The sequence below is a fragment of the Plectropomus leopardus genome, chromosome 17, assembly GCF_008729295.1.
Source record: "Plectropomus leopardus isolate mb chromosome 17, YSFRI_Pleo_2.0, whole genome shotgun sequence".
NCBI classification, from domain to species: Eukaryota; Metazoa; Chordata; class Actinopteri; order Perciformes; family Serranidae; genus Plectropomus; species Plectropomus leopardus.
The window spans coordinates 3,322,540-3,339,091 of record NC_056479.1 but is presented as its reverse complement, the minus strand read 5'-3'; the positions used below and the strand labels follow the sequence as shown (position 1 = coordinate 3,339,091).

At 38.9% G+C, this 16,552-nt stretch overlaps 1 protein-coding gene across 1 annotated transcript in view; it reads left to right on the top strand.

Moving 5' to 3' along the window:
* Window positions 1-392: 392 nt before the first annotated feature.
* The window catches only part of LOC121956184 (sodium- and chloride-dependent betaine transporter-like), a 17,665-nt gene continuing 1,505 nt past the window's right edge, over window positions 393-16,552 (top strand). The window contains exons 1-10 of the mRNA XM_042504318.1: window positions 393-582; window positions 4,370-4,504; window positions 6,077-6,214; window positions 7,492-7,603; window positions 7,739-7,871; window positions 8,756-8,890; window positions 9,010-9,113; window positions 9,588-9,712; window positions 11,551-11,663; window positions 13,074-13,090. Coding sequence (XP_042360252.1) covers window positions 453-582; window positions 4,370-4,504; window positions 6,077-6,214; window positions 7,492-7,603; window positions 7,739-7,871; window positions 8,756-8,890; window positions 9,010-9,113; window positions 9,588-9,712; window positions 11,551-11,663; window positions 13,074-13,090 — 1,142 coding nt within the window. The 5' untranslated portion in view covers window positions 393-452. The remainder of the gene's footprint in view (window positions 583-4,369; window positions 4,505-6,076; window positions 6,215-7,491; window positions 7,604-7,738; window positions 7,872-8,755; window positions 8,891-9,009; window positions 9,114-9,587; window positions 9,713-11,550; window positions 11,664-13,073; window positions 13,091-16,552) is intronic.

Genomic DNA, 16,552 nt, shown 5'->3' with positions numbered 1-16,552 from the left:
CTAGATCTTGCACCTACCAATGAACATCTCCTGCTCCTACAGCTATGGCCTTGGGCCATAGAGTCAATATTGTGTCTACAGATGAGCACAACATCAGACTGACAGAGGTGTTGACTGATCATACCGTACTGTTTTTGAAGACAAACTGAATAATAACAAGTATTATCTTGTTATTTCATCACTGCCAAGATCTGGTTTTGTAATCTACTTCACATCATTTACAAAAAAAAAGATATTTTAAGATTCTCTTTCCCTGTGTCCTTTATCCCTGTTGCACATTGCAGAAGTGGTTTATGACCTGACAGAGTCGCTGTACAACTTGCACCTCCTGCTCCTACAGCTATGGCACTGGGCCATAGAGTCAATATTGTGTCTACAGGTGAGCACAGCGTCAGACTGACAGAGGTGTTGACTAATAGTTGTGATCAGGGGACTGAAGAGGTAACACAGAGATGGAGACCAAAATGAAAAAAAGAGAACAGTGGACAAGAAAAAGGGAATTTATTCTGGCAGCAGCAGGCAATGTGGTGGGACTGGGCAATGTGTGGGGATTCCCCTACCTGTGCTACAAGAACGGAGGAGGTGAGGCAGACTGCAGTACTTGAGATGATTGCACCTTTCTTGAAGCTCTTTAACATCTCTTATTGATTTCTTCATTACACCTGCAGTATATCAAGCTGTTGTGTAGTTGGAGAAGAACTTTAAATCCTTCAGGCAAATAGAACATGTAATGTGTAAGAGGAATACAAAGTCAATAACAGACAATCCTCATTGATTATACATTAGCTGTGTCTAAAACCGTTCCCTTTCACGGAAATATTCTGGCGTAGAGTCTGAAAGTCTCGTTCGTTATTCCCTATATAGTTAACTATTTAATACACACCATATAGAGAATAGTGAGTGAATGAGTGAATGATTTTGAGCTCAGCTCCTGACTATAGAGTTGTACTAGTCTGAGCACACAAATAACCATTCCTTCTTTGCAGGCAAACATGGTTAAGGTTGCACTTGTGTGTATTGTACATTTTAATGTGAAATGAAAAGTAATCATTCAAATTAAATTTGCAAAAGTTTATAAAAGCTTACTCCCACTCTGTATACACTCAGTGTATTAGCCATATGAACAAGTGGAACCAGAACATTTGTTTCAGGTATCTGTGGTCAGCTGACTTATTAGTTACTTTTTTAATCAGCAAAAAACCATCAAAGTGTTTCTATCTGTTATTAAATAGGGCATGACGGGATTTGTAAGGACAGTGCCTTTTAAACAAGTGACTTACCATATTCAGTCACACCCTTTGCACTTTCAAGCTAAATGTGGAGACCTTTTGACTATTTTTCACATTTTATCATTGAAATCTACAGCCTGTAAGAATTTGCTGTTTTTTTAGTTATGTTATGCTTTGGACTGAGGACCCAAAAGCAGACAGACGAAACTGATTTCAGAAAAAAGTTTTATTACAAAAGTGGAATGTGCATAAAAAAAAAGGATGGACGGCTGTCTGAAGGTGAGGGATCATCTGAGTGTTGGGATGTTTTCGGCTGGAGGAGTGGACAGAGTGACAGGCTGGCATCCTGGCAAAGACAAAACACAAACAGGCAGGTGAGCAAAAACGGCTGAGGCATGTAACTGAGCTGCATTTTTCATGTAACAAACCATGTTGGGCAACTATCTGGCAGGGAATGGCTGTAGAGCAGGCTCTATTATGTAGGGGCAGGCTGGAGTCAGCCAGGGCCGGTTGTGACAAGTTATGCTAATGTTTGTGCCATGTCCTGTTAAATTGCTCACTGCCTTCTCATGTTTTTTTTTTTTTTTTTGTGGCAAATCAAACCAATTTGCCAAAGTTTCAGACTATACAATGTACACTTGTGTGCAATGTATAATTGGGATTTTAATCATTCAAATTATATTTGCAAAACTTGATGAGACCAGTGGCTAAAATTGCTTCAAATAATGGTATCTGTGGGCAAGTGGAAGACATAGAAGTTACTTATTCTAATCCGCAAAAACCATGAAACCGTTGGATCTGTTCCGAGTTAGGGCAGAATGGGGGTGGTTGGGGAGTAAATTTTGAGTTAGAAAACAACTATGCCATTCATCATGTGGATATTCAGTCAAACCCTGTATACTTTCAACCTAAAAAAGAGAGAATTGCTAACCAACTTCAAATAATTACGTAAGTCGTTAACACATAAACAAATTAAATTTTCTCAAATTAAGTTATCAAGTTCGATTAGCACAACTGCTTGGAAATTCAGTTAACAAAACTTAATTATTTTATGTGTTACCAATCAAAGTTTTTTTAAAAAAAATTTTTTATTATTTTTTTTTAAGCTGGTTACCAACTCTCTTTTTTCAGGGAAGAAAAAAACAACTTTAAGTATTACTGCAATAGCTAACACACAGATGTGTATTGTATGCATCAAACGCCAGGACAAATTCCTTGTAAGTGACTTGTTAAAAAAACTGATGCTGATTCTGTTACAACCACATGACAAATAATAAGCACTTAATGCTTTAGCTCACTGCTTACACATAATGGAATTGCCATTAGTATTTATGAAATTTGCATCGCAATTATGATAATATCTAAACCCATTAACATATATTTGTGCTCGTACTGACAGGTATATATTTCCTATAGTCGGTGAAAACAAATGTATTGCTGCTGACTTCACATTGATTGCTTGATAATATATTATTATGATTCCCGTCCTGCCTGCTATCATAATTTTTTTTTTTCTGTCCCTACCAGTCCCATGATGTGTAGTGAAATTGACTCCCATTCCAGGGGAATCCCACAGAAATCCAGTTATCCAAAGGATTCCTAAATAATTGTTAGCCTCTAGTAGACAGTTCCTGACTATCCCTCACATTTTATTCACAATTTTGAAATCCACAGCATCTAAGAAAATGGTTTGCATTTTTGTTTTGCATCAGTTGATGCTAATGTTAGGTGTGTGAAGTTTTGTTGGTAGCTAGCACAGGAGTTTAAAATGTGTCTCCACTTATTTTTAGTTCCTACCTGTTAATAAATTAACAAAAAAGACAAAGGATATTCTAAGAGTGAAGCCACTGCTGCATGTTTACCCAACTCATAGCCAGTGAGCTAGCTAGGTTTTCTTAGTGAAATGTGTAAACAAGTAACAAGGTGTTCAAATTTAGACAACAACATTTTCAATTTAAATAATATTTGTTTTAGCCAAGAACACGATGTTCAAACTGTCCCACAGAGGCTGAACTTTGGGAAAATGCACTCTATGTACATTTAACAAAACTGTTTTTACACTTGGGTTGGACTCAAAGAAGCTAGATAAATTGTTGGCAGACACCTATAGGCCCCCTCTGTTGAGGGATCAAATTATTTTCAGATAATTTTGAGTAATGGACAAGACTCTCTCATACCTAAATAAAAAAGGATCAATTTCCAAAGACTTCGAAAACAACATACATGACAGTCCCCAAAATGTGTAGATTACAGATCTAAAATTCACAGTTTTAAACACGCCCAACATTTAGAAATGGTCACAGTTATGATAAACTTTTTGGTTAGTTGTCGGCTGCAAAACTATATGATTAAGCTGCTATCAGCAGCAACATGCCAAACAACCAGATGGAATCTTCATAGTAGCTGCTGATTTTAATCAACTCATCCCTCAACTCCTAAGAAATGTCAGGATCAAGAACAAGTGTAAAGTTGAAAATCTATCTTCTACCTTCCTTCTTCTATCTTTAATAAGCGCTTTTGTTCACATTACTTCACTATCATAGTATGCTACACATTGTAGCATACTACGCTACACTGTCAATGTTGACTTCAAAGGCACAAACTTAAGTCTCCTGGCTGAGAGTCCTGTGTCTGTTTGACATTGTGAAGACTGGTATTGTTTCCTCTGGTCAGTCAGTGTTTGTCTAATATCTTCTCATCCCAAGTCACCCTTAATTGCCGCTTTGCAGAGGACTTATAAGTCTACATATTACCCTCTAGGTATCCTTCTGTGTCTACTATTAATGTTCTGGGGGACCGCTACCAAGGATATAAACAAAATTACATGGTGGGATTACACTGTAAAAGCACATGGTTATTTGTAGACAACAAAAACACATGGGAACCAATGTTGGGGTTGTCAACAAAAGCATATACTTAGGATTAGGCAACAAGGCCATGGATGCTTAGGTTTAGACAAAAAAGACACATGGTTAGTAGTAGCAAAAAAAAACATTCAAATTGGATCATAGTACCTGGACTCCTCAGGTCTTTAAAGTTCACGATACCGTACCATCACCTAAGTCACCAATTTAAGACTAGACATTTGTGTTACCTTGGGCCCTAGAAAAAGTCATACAATTGTTTTTCTTTGTGTTCAGGTGTCTTCCTGCTGCCTTACTGCTTCTTTGCCATGTTGTGTGGTGTGCCGCTCTTCCTGCTTGAGACTGTGATTGGTCAGTACACACAGGAGGGCGCCATCACCTGCTGGACCAAGCTCTGCCCACTGGCAAAGGGTAAATGTCATGACTACCTTTTGTGTGTGTGTGTGTGGGTGTGTGTGGGTGGGCGGGCAAGGACAGAGGAGTGTCGGGTACTATGATTCCCTCTGAGGCAAATATATGATAATGGGCTTTATAAATAAAATTGTCTTGACTATCTGTTTGTTGTTGAAGACATTATGCATTTCCATTGAAGACATGGTGTCTTTTAAAACTATGAAGATTAACAAAATAACTATTAACCGTAACCTTGCATCCTTCTCATTCTTGTGATATCTCAAGAACACCTTGAGAGAATTTCTCCAAATTTGGCAAAAACATATAATGTGCTTTTTTTGTGTAGATTTTTATCCTAGATCTTGTGTGTGATGTGTGCAGTTTTAATTTGCATTGTTTGTCTCATTTCTTCTGCTGTGTATCATCTCATATCATGTGCTCTTGTGTGTATTGTTTGTCTTAAGTATTTTCATTTTCTGTTTCTCTTTTTTGTACAACTTTGTATTTTTTTTGCTATTGTGCAGTGTCTTTGTAGATTGTAGATGCAAATTGGCTCTAAGCAATAATCCGGCATTGTGCATCAAATGGTAAAATTTCGATATATTAAAATTATTTTAAATTAATTTAAATTAACTAAATTTAAAAAAAACCCTGCAACTTAAAGGTTTGGTCGGAGCATACAATTGCAAGGCAGAAATTCTAGTTTTTGATTTACAACTTAAGACTTCAAATACTTTGTATAAGAATACACTGGAAAAAAACAACATAGAATAACAGCTGAATTTATCATTGGTTGTGATTTGATTTTGATTTATTTCTAACATGCAAATAAAAGGAAATAGAGAAACAATTATACAAAAGCAGACACACAAAATATACATATACGATACGACACACACGATGACTTACATTACATATTCAAAAACGAGTCAGAAGAAGTGAAAACTTTTTTAATCCTTCACTATCCAATACATATTTAATCCTGTCTTATTTTGCATAATCTTATGACAGTTTGCCTTTGTTACATGGTTCATGTAAAGTTAAATAAAACATGCTAAGACTTGTCGACACATTAATTCCAATAGGTTGTTCCACAATAGTATGATGTTGCCTGCAGGCAACTTTCAGACATAAAATCTTATAAAATGAGTTTTTTTTTTTCCATTTCAAATGGTATGCATTGTAACCTGTATAGGTTACTGAATATTATCTAGGTGTTATACAAAATAAATTTTGTTCAAAATTTAACTTACCATCATGGAACAGTGTTGCCTCAAAAAGTTTCCCAAAAAACATTTTCTTGAAATTTCTTTAGATTATGTTTATTTGGTTAATTTTATAACAAAAACAAAAAACATTTTTTTCCCAACTGGTGTCACAGTACCATAGAGGGTTAAAAAAATAATTAAATAACCAAATAATAAACAATAACCCCTGTAAACATCTGTCAAACGCCCTCTTCATCCCAGACTCAACTGTGGTTCTGTACAGTATTCACAGTACTCTAATGATGCTGTAGCAAGTGCCATATTTCCTAGTGCTATATCAATTTACACTTAAACTGAGGTATTTTGGGATCTCTCCCTCCAGGGACCGGCTATTCTATCATGGTGATCCAGCTTTATTCCAGATTCTACAGCATCATCCTTGCCTGGGCGCTCCTGTACCTCATCTACTGTTTCAGAGACCCTCTGCCCTGGGCCACCTGCAACAACCCCTGGAACACAGGTTAGTATGAGTGGGTAGATGTAAAGCTAGTTTTGAGGAACATGCCCACTTTTTTGCGATTTTTTTCTCTCCAGAGGACCTTTTCAAACATGAATTAATTGATCTAATGGCGGTTTAACATGTTGGTCTCATGTCTAAATAAAGCTGGGCATACACTGAAATTTTTGAAATCATTATAGATGTTAATATAGATGATTTATACATGACAGATGTATTATGGATGCTCTTGACTAGTTATAAACTAGAGGTTGACTGCTGGGGCTTATAATGCATTATAAATACCTTTTCTCATTTATACACACATCAACAATCAATTGTTGTAAGGACTCATAGTGTGCTATAACAGCCCATGCAGTATCATAAGTTATCGTTGTATGTTTAAAGTTAGGTACATAAGGCTGTTACAGTTTCTATCCCTGAAAGTTCCTCAGCCTTTGGTAAAATCTAATTCTGTGACTAAAAACTAACTAAACTAACTAAAGACTTCTGACATACTATCTTTAGATGTCAGTGATTGTCAGACTACAATCTTTTAAATGTATTTTTAAAGTATTCTAGTGTATGGTAGGTATAAATCACTTATGATGAAGCACGGATTTTTATAAATGCATGAAAATGATTACATTTTATCTCACACCAACAATGAAACATTATTATGAAGCATAAATTATGATAAATGCATCAATATGTCCTTCACTTGACACATACAATGATAACTTATAATACTGCAACTGTTATAGCACACTACGTTTTCTTATTACAGTTGATTGCTGATGTGTGTAAAGGTGAGTATAGGTATTTATAATGCAATATAAGCCCCATCAATTTATAACTAGTCAAGAGCATCCATAAGACACTTGACATTTATATCAACTAAAATGTAATGTTTTATGACTGTTGATATAGTGCATCAATGAGCATTATGTGTGTTTATGAGTGTAGTCATAAAGCGTCATGATTTTTTTGTAATTGCATTACAGATGTGGTCTCCATAGAAAAAGTCTTACCTAATTTTTTTTTTTTTTTTTTTTTTGGCCACATGGCATCATGTGACAAATGTGATTTGAAAACTGGCTTCAAAGATCAGCACAATTCTTGGGGGCCTGGGACTGACTGACAGTGTTGCTGCTGTAATTTGACTGATGCAATATGTGTTATGGCCGGTACTAATAAAAGATTGTTAGAGGCTACAGTGTACAGGGTGTAAACCAGCTTCTGGGTTGACATTGTTTGCCATTGCATAATTCCATCAGTCCTCTTTGGCTTTTTATAAACAGACAGATGTGTGGACCTCACCTCCCCAAACTGGACTGCAGTACACAGTGGTAACCTTACAGCAAACTGGACATCTGGAAATCTCACCAAGTCTTCAGTCTCTGAGTTCTGGGAGTGAGTCAGTGTTATCACATCAGCTCATAATAAATAACCGAGAGTGGCAGCACTGAGAGTTGTTATTTGTTTTGTTTTGTTTTTGACAATTAAGCCAATTCTTCATGTCACTGTCTGTCTGTTGTCCCCATACAGGAAAGGAGTGTTGTCCATGTCTGGGGGAATAGAGGAGGTTGGTGCAGTACAGTGGAAGCTACTGCTGTGTCTCCTGGCCTGCTGGGTGGCCTGCTACTTCTGTGTCTGGAAAGGGGTCCGTTCCACAGGAAAGGTGTGTAAACACCAATGTGGGGAATCAAGGGAAAAAGTGGTACCCTATAAAATAAGTTTCTATATCGCTAATTGTCTTTGACACATTTGTTATGTTTGTATGTCATAGAAAACATCTCTGACACTGGGGATAGGTTATGACCAGTTGCAGTTTACCGAATGGCCACTTGAGGCTGGCTCCATACAAGAGTAAATCCCCAAAGTCCTTCATGTTAAAATGACCAACTCTACAGCATGTTCACAGGCTGGTATAACAATATGGTTTTGGTCTTTAAAGCTAATTGTAACATCCATGAAAATTGTACAGGGGATGATGTTTTCTTTTTCATAACTTGCCTGTTTATAGTTTATTTAGGCACAGAATTACACAGGGCTGGGCTGGTCAAATGACGTGTGAGTCAGATCCAGCCCTCAATCCTCCACTGCTCCAACCTCTTGTCCAAACTTCTGGCTCCAAAAAATTAAGATCGCAATGACCAAAATGTTGCACTCAAGGCTTCAAAATGAGAGTCCACAAACCAATGCATGACGTCACAGTAGCTATGTCCATTATTTATACAGAGTATGGCCAATACTACAGAAACCAGGTAGGGGCAGGTAGGGTCATTCAGTTTGTCCAGAGTTGCCCCCGAGTTTGGGTTGGCTGACGTTGAACTGGGCCGGAGAAAGTATGCATTTACTCATGGAGGAGAGGCTCGTTCTTGTGAAAGCATGATAATTCCAACCTCCTCAGCTGAACAAAAATATTAGCTAGCTCAGACAAGCTAGTAGTAGCTGTAGGCTTCCTTCTGTGTGGTGATACGATATAGTTTGATGGAAGGAAATTAGTTCCTAGGTGCAACTGCTCAGCCAGCATTATGTTCAATAACAACTGACATTTTTCAGGTGGTGTATTTCACGGCTGTGTTCCCTTATGTGATGCTGGCCATCCTGCTGGTGCGGGGGTTTACGCTGCCAGGAGCCTGGCAGGGTGTGGTCTATTACCTGTATCCAGATCCGTCTCGCCTGGCAGACTTTCAGGTGAGACAATGTGGACAAATAATGCAGCTTTACGGTGGGTAGTTCTTTTTAGAGGTAGTGGGAGGTTAAGATTTACAAATGCTTTTGTGTTTGTTTGTTTTTTCATCCTTGTTCCTCAGGTGTGGATGGAGGCTTGTGCTCAGGTTCTCTTCTCCTATGGTGTTGCATCAGGAACCTTAATCACACTGGGCAGCTACAACAAAGTAAACAACAACTGTTACAAGTGAGCTGTTTGATCAACAGTTTCATCAATATGTTGTCAAAGTTGTACTATTGAATATTTGTTGTTGTTGTTGTTTTTGTCACTTCATGGTGCCCAACCCATTCCTGAAACCACATCTGCATCCTTGAACTCAACATTTTTGGACATGGCTGCATCAGTATTTTTTGTTGGTTTGTTTGATTTGTTTTGTCATATTTTTTCAACTCTATTGCATCATTTGTCATTACTTTGTTTGTCATTACAAACCTGAAACAAAGTACTAAGTTCACACAATCAGAACTAGCTCGTATGACATGCTGTCTGACAAACTCAAATGTGTTTTGTAGTCATTTGGAACAGCCTCTGTCTGAGTGTGCTGTCAGTGTATTCTCCCAGTCAGTTGTCTTTTGTATGCTAAGCTCTCTCTCTCTCTCTCTCTGTGTGTGTGTGTGTGTCTGTGTGTGTGTGTGTGTGTGTGTGTGTGTGTGTGTGCAGGGACAGTTTGTGGTTGTGTTTGCTCAATAGTGGCACCAGCTTTGTTTCTGGCTTCGCAGTCTTCTCAGCTCTGGGCTTCATGGCCCACCAACAGGGAATTCCCATCAACATGGTGGTTGATTCAGGTATGATTTGAAGGCCAAAGCCTCTGTCTCTGTAGAATCAGAGACAGAATCAAATGTACTCTCATACCATTCAATCTAATGCACCCTAATACTACTGAAAAAAGTACCTTCATACTATTGATTCAAATGTACCCTCCTACTGTTGAATCAAATGTATCTTGAAAATACTAAATCAGACTTACCCTCATACTATTAAATGAAAAGTGCCCTAACACCATTGAATTGTATATACAGTGCTGTGAAAAAGTATTTGCCCCCTTCCTTATTTCTTACTTATTTGCATGTGTGTCACACTCAACTGTTTCAGATCATCAAACGAATTTAAATATTAAACAAAGATAACCCAGGTAAACATAAAATGCGGTTTTTCTGTGATGATATTATTTGTTAAGAGAAAAATACTATCCAAACCTACATGATTCTGTGTGAAAACGTAATTGCCCCCTTGTTAAATGATAAGGTAATTGTGATTAATCATATTATTGTGGAAAGCTGAGATTAATTTCATAGCCACACCCAGGCCTGATTGCTGCCAGACCTTTCAAATCAAGAGATCACTTAAATAGAACCTGTCTGACAGGGTGAAGTAGGCCATATTGAACCCAAGACATCATGCCGCGATCCAAAGAAAATCAGGAGCAGATCAGAAGAAAAGAAATTGACATGTCTCAGCCTGAAAAAGGTTACAAAGCCATTTCTAAATCTTTGGGACTCCAGCGAACCACGGTGAGAGCCATTTTCCACTAATGGAGAAAGCATGGTACAGTGATGAACTTTCCCAGGAGTGGCCGGCCTACAAAAATTACCCCAAGAGCACAGCGACGACTGATCCAAGAGGTCACAAAGGAACCCAGAACAACATCTAAACAACTGCAGGCCTTACTTGCCTCAGTAAAGGTCAGTGTTCATGACTCAACCATCAGAAAGAGACAAGGCAAAAATGGCCTGCATGGCAGAGTTCCAAGGAGAAAGCCACAGCTGACAAAAAAGAACATAAAGGCTCGTCTCACTTTTGCCAAAAAACATCTTGATGATCCCCAAAGCTTTTGGGAAAATATTCTGTGGACTGATGAAACAAAAGGAATGCATCCCGTTGCATCTGGCGTAAAATGAAGCATTTGATAAAAAGAACATCATGCCAACAGTGAAACATGGTGGTGGTAGTGTGATGGTTTGGGGCTGATTTGCTGCTTCAGGACCTGGACGACTTGCTGTGATTGAAGGAACCATGAACTCTGCTCTCTACCAACAAATCCTGAAGGAGAATGTTCGGCCATCAGTTCATGACCTCAAGCTGAAGCGCACTTGGGTTCTGCAGCAGTAAAATGATCCAAAGCACACCAGCAAGTCCACTTCTGAATGACTTAAAAAAAACCAAAGTGAGGGTTTTGGAGTGGCCTAGTCAAAGTCTAGACCTGAACCCAATGAGATGCTTTGGCTTGACCTTAAAAAGGCAGTTCATGCTCGGAGACCCTCCAATGTGGCTGATTTAAAACAATTGTGCAAAGAAGAGTGGGCCAAAATTCCTCCACAGTGATGTCAAAGACTCATTGCCAATTATCGTAAATGCTTGAGTGCAATTGTTGCTGCTGCTAAGGGTGGTTCAACCAGTTATTAGGTGTAGGGGGCAATTACTTTTTCACATGGGTCATGTAGGTTCAGATGGCTTTTTTTCCCATAATAAATAAAATCGGCACTTAAAACTGCATTTTGTGTTTACTTGTGAGTTATCTTATAAACTTATATTTAAGTTTGCTTGATCTGAAATGGCTAAGGCAAGGCAAGGCAAGGCAAGGGGAGAAGACAATAGTTTAAACACCTGTCTTCTATCCTCTCAGGCCCTGGGCTGGCATTCATTGCGTTTCCTCAGGCTGTATCTATGATGCCCCTGCCTCAGCTGTGGGCTGCCTGCTTCTTCCTTATGCTCATCCTGCTGGGACTGGACACACTGGTAAGACCACCAGGACGAACAATATACTGTTGGTGTCCTACACAAAGGACAAAGCAATTCTGTATGCTCTATCACTGACACCAAATCATTCTGTTTGTTTGCTAGAGGCATGGCTCTGTGGTTGGCCATGTCATTGTGATGGTTAGTTAACCATCCAATTCACATTGAAGCATTGCAATAACTTTTTGGATGGATAGCCACGAAAAGTTGCCATAAAGGATAAACCTGACATTTCCTCTGGTGCCACTATAAGGTTGACATTTTTGCCATGTATCGTGAAATGTCATAGTTATATAAAGGATTATCATAAAATATTAGAAATATGATGTCTAGCATTTTAATAACTTTGGTGATCCTCTGACTTATTTTGAAAAAGTAGGCCTTGTCAAATCACAATTAAAGCTGTTAACCGCTGGCTGAGCTAACAGCTGCCTGGTAAATAGCTGACTGAGCTAAAAACAGCTAGCTAGCCTTACCAGGCTACATGGGGCCGAAGGGAACGCAAACGGCTGAGAAAGTCGAGGACATTAAGTCAAGTCAAGTCAAGTCAGTTTTATTTATATAGCCCATTATCACAAAACATGGTTTGCCTCAGAGGGCTTTACAGTGTACGACATCCCTCTGCCCTTAGACCCTCACATCACCCAAGGAAAAACTCCCCAAAAAGAACCCCTGTAACGGGGAAAAAAAAAGGAAGAAACCTCAGGAAGAGCGGTAGAGGATAGTGAGGGATCCCTCTTCCAGGACGGACAGACGAGCAATAGATGTCGTAAATAGCAAATGAAATACAATCATGGCAAAAAAGGAAAGAGAAGAGAGAGAGGGGAGAGGGGGGGGGGGGGGGGGGGGAGGGGGGGGGGGGGGGGCACAGCAATAATAGAAACAGATGCATGTCATATTACAATAATGGTAGGTGTGAAATTAGTAATTGCTCTCTATGATGATGTTGATAGAGATGATAACAGTCTCATGCATATGTTGAAAGGGAGGTGTCCAAAGGCAAGATCACAGCATCGGCGCAACCAGGACCAGACCACGATCAGGGCGAGCGGGGGGCACAACTTCACAACTTATTCATATAAACAACTTTAGAAAATATGTGAATGCTGTTTTCCTTCTGCAGCGGTAAACCTTCTTCCAGCTCTAAGTCTTTTTGTGATATATTTTTTGCATGAAATAGGTTTTTCAAATGAAAGATTCCGTATGCAACAGTCAGAGCATTAATATAGTAGCAAACACTTTCTACTGTGGAAAGATATAGTGGAGCTACAGTGTCTTGTTACGCTCCCTCTGTACGCGTCGTAATCTGAGCTTCTCTGTAGTTTGTTGTATGCCGGTCCTGGCGTGCATGCATACAGCAGATATCACTGATACTGGGATGCTATCTTTGCAGGGGGCGAGTTAGGGCAGTGGTTGGGTCTCGAAACGCCAGATTTTCCCTGGGACTTTCCCGAGGAGACCGGTGTATGGAGCCTCTTGAACTTCAAGTGATGTTAAGGTCCTGACATACCAGGCCGATGGCTGGCCGTCCACCCAAGTTGAGCCGATGGTGATTTCCACTGCCCTCATTGACTCTCGTCGGTATTTTTTCTTCCGATTTAACATGATGAACCAGCAGCAGTGACAATGGATCCTGTCGGTGTATAAAATCTCTGACGACCATTCAGCTCTACACACAATAAGACAAATTTTAAGTGAAAAATGTAAACAAAGGGCTAAAGCCAAGAGGAGTGCAGTCAAAATAAACTTGTAATATAAAGTAAGACTGCTTTTCTTCTGCCATGGAGCTCTTAAACTCCTTTTTCAACACCAAAAGATTGTAGCAGGATTTAAGGAAAAATTTTATTCTACCTTGTACCTTTAGCAGAAATGTTTCCTGATGGTTTGTTCTATTATTCACTGCTGCATGGTAAAAATGCTTTGTTCTGTCAGCATTAGGTTGTGTTGTTAATGTGCTAACTGGATGAGACATGCTGATGTGAGGCAACAAAGCAGGGGGCTTTTGTCACTGCTAGTTCTCTAATGTCACTTTGGTGTGTCATGGCCTTTAAGGTACGCTCTAATCATGATACTTTCTTTAATCCCAACAACAGCAACTTCATTTGCCTCAACCTAACCTTAACTTTACATTGAGTATATTTTGTGTGTATTATCATTAGATATCACCATGCTGCCGCTTAAAGCTGGGTGTAAAAAAACTTCGGACTTTCATGCGGGAATTTAATGTTCGCTTTCCATCAATGTATTGCCTCTTTCGCCTAACTTCCCGTAACCCTAACCATCCATGGCAGCATTTGCATTTGTTGATGTTCTAGAGTTGATGCAACGGTAGATGCAGAAGGATACCTAAAATGTAATACATAGACATGGAAGTCCACTGTAAAGTGGCAAAGTCTTGAGATGAGAATGTATTGAATGTATGCAAGTCACAGTACACAGAATCCTCTACAGGCGACTTGAGACTGTTCAACTGTAACAAAGGGCAATGTCCTGTGGTTTTTCAGCACACCATTTCGTATACCAGGAACACACTTCTGACATGCATGCACACTGACAGTAATTGGAAAAAGAATGTGGCTGAACACACAAGAATTTCACCATTAATACTTTAACAACACCAGTATTAGTTATAAAGCACAAACCAAGTCTGTCAGCTGCAACCAGCGTGCTGCAGAGAGGTGACCAGCTCCCTTCCAACTGTGAGGCCTCAAGGAGAGACTGATGAATATTTAAACATCTAATATATTTCACACTGACTCTCACACGCACACACATACACATATGTATACACACACACACACACACACACACACACACACACATACAAAAACCATACAGTACATCAATGCTGACTTAGGTCACTACACTAACAAGACTCTGGATATACCCATTAATTTATAATATGTGTGTGCGCATGTGTGTGACAGGTGACAGCTACGGTCACTGAACAGGATTTGATGTACGCAGACTACTGGAAAATGACAACAGTAATTTTATGGATGTGGTCACTCACACACACACACACACACACACACACACACAAGAATATATCATGTTTGCTGAACATTGTGCATTGTCAGAGATACAAAAAAAGTAACTTAGTAAATAAATACATTTTTTTTAAAAATGCATTTACACATTATTCCAACCAGAGAAAATCTCACGGTGAGTCCAACAGTGTCATAAGCTCCAGTTAGATAACAAGCATAAAAAGTTCAAGAGGTTACAGCCCTCAGCTGATAATACTGTCACATAGTGTTATTATTTAATGGATATTCTACAAGAAGAGAAATACAGACGCTCTGCTGGTCACAACATTTCTTGAGTATCTGAAAATATAGAGGTAAATGGTATAGAATTTTTCTGGAGAAAATGTGACAAAAAAACAAATCACAGAAGTTCTTTTCATACTGTTATTATATGCAATTCCCAACTTTTTAAACATTTTTTTTTTTTCAGCGGAAAGATAAATTTGGAAGAACAGTTTTGGATAGTTTGAAGTTAAGTAACTTGAGCTCATCCCAGTTGCCAGAAGAAAATGCTGGCATTGTACGATTCTGCAAACCACAGATGTGTTCAATTTATACGTTTCATATGAATCCTGCAAAAGTGACATTTCGGCTAAGTTATCTGGAGGTGTAAGGAATGGTTGATGACAGCTAGGCGAGATGCCTACCAGGCTTCAGAATATTGAAGACCACTCTTAAAGACCAACAAACAACAAAACCAGCTTGTTTTTAGTGAGTAATCGTTGCATTTTCAACAACTTTTTTGTCACCAAAAGTGATTGATTTTCAGCAACCTATTACCATGTTTCATCTGCGACATTACTGCGTTTCCATTAGAAAGGCTGCCACAATAAGCAGTAACTTCTTGTCGAAATATCGCTGTGTTTCCACCAGGGATGAAAATGGTTATTTTGTAGGGAGACATTTCTGCATTTCCTGCCAGATAGTGCGACAAAAAGCAATGTGTGTTTTCACCGTGAGTGGTGCCACAAAAAGTGTATTTTAATCTGACATTGTTGAGTTTGTAGCCGGGATCGTGCCACCAAAAGCACATCACTGCTGTGTTTCCAGCAACTTTTTAGCAACCAAATGTTGTTCAGCAACCAAATGCTATTTTTCCACTGAGGCTAGTGTCATGAAAAGGTTTTTTAAGTGAAAACATGATCTTATTCTGACCAAAACAAAGTGATTTTTTTTTCTTTGCCTAAACTTAACAACATGTTAACCAAAGCATTATTGCAACTTAATGACTTGTAAATGTTAAATGTATTTGCTACATACTAACATAGCAGATATATACATTGCAGAAATGTACAATTCCAGTATTTATTCTGGGGACTCGGATGCAGAGCTGATATAATAAAAAAAACAAACCACTTATTATGTAGTGACAGTAGCAATTGCAGAAGGAAGAATAGAAGAATGTGCAAACACACAAATACACACTAACACAGGCAATGACACCCTTGCTAATGAGAGCTAGAGGTTGAGCTATTGCTTCCTTGCCCTCCATGCTCGGCTGCAAACAGGATAAACATGGACTTACCCACAACCCCCAGAGGAATGACGACCTTTCCTAACTTTACTGCTGAATGTGTGTGAGTGTGTGTGTGTGTGTGTGTGTTCACTATTATATACACTATTAGGGTAAATTGGACACATTCCTCCCAACATCAACATAAATACAACATGCAGAAAACACAACATGATCCATCAATAACACTAATTAGCAACAACCAATCATCTTCTGACTTTGGTCGAGGAATCAGCAGGGATCAGTCAAATACCAGCCCTCTGGCCCCGCCCCAGCTCTGCTACTGATAAATATAACCGCCACAAGTCAATCCACAAACGTAAATGTGTTAAATTGCCCTGTGTAAT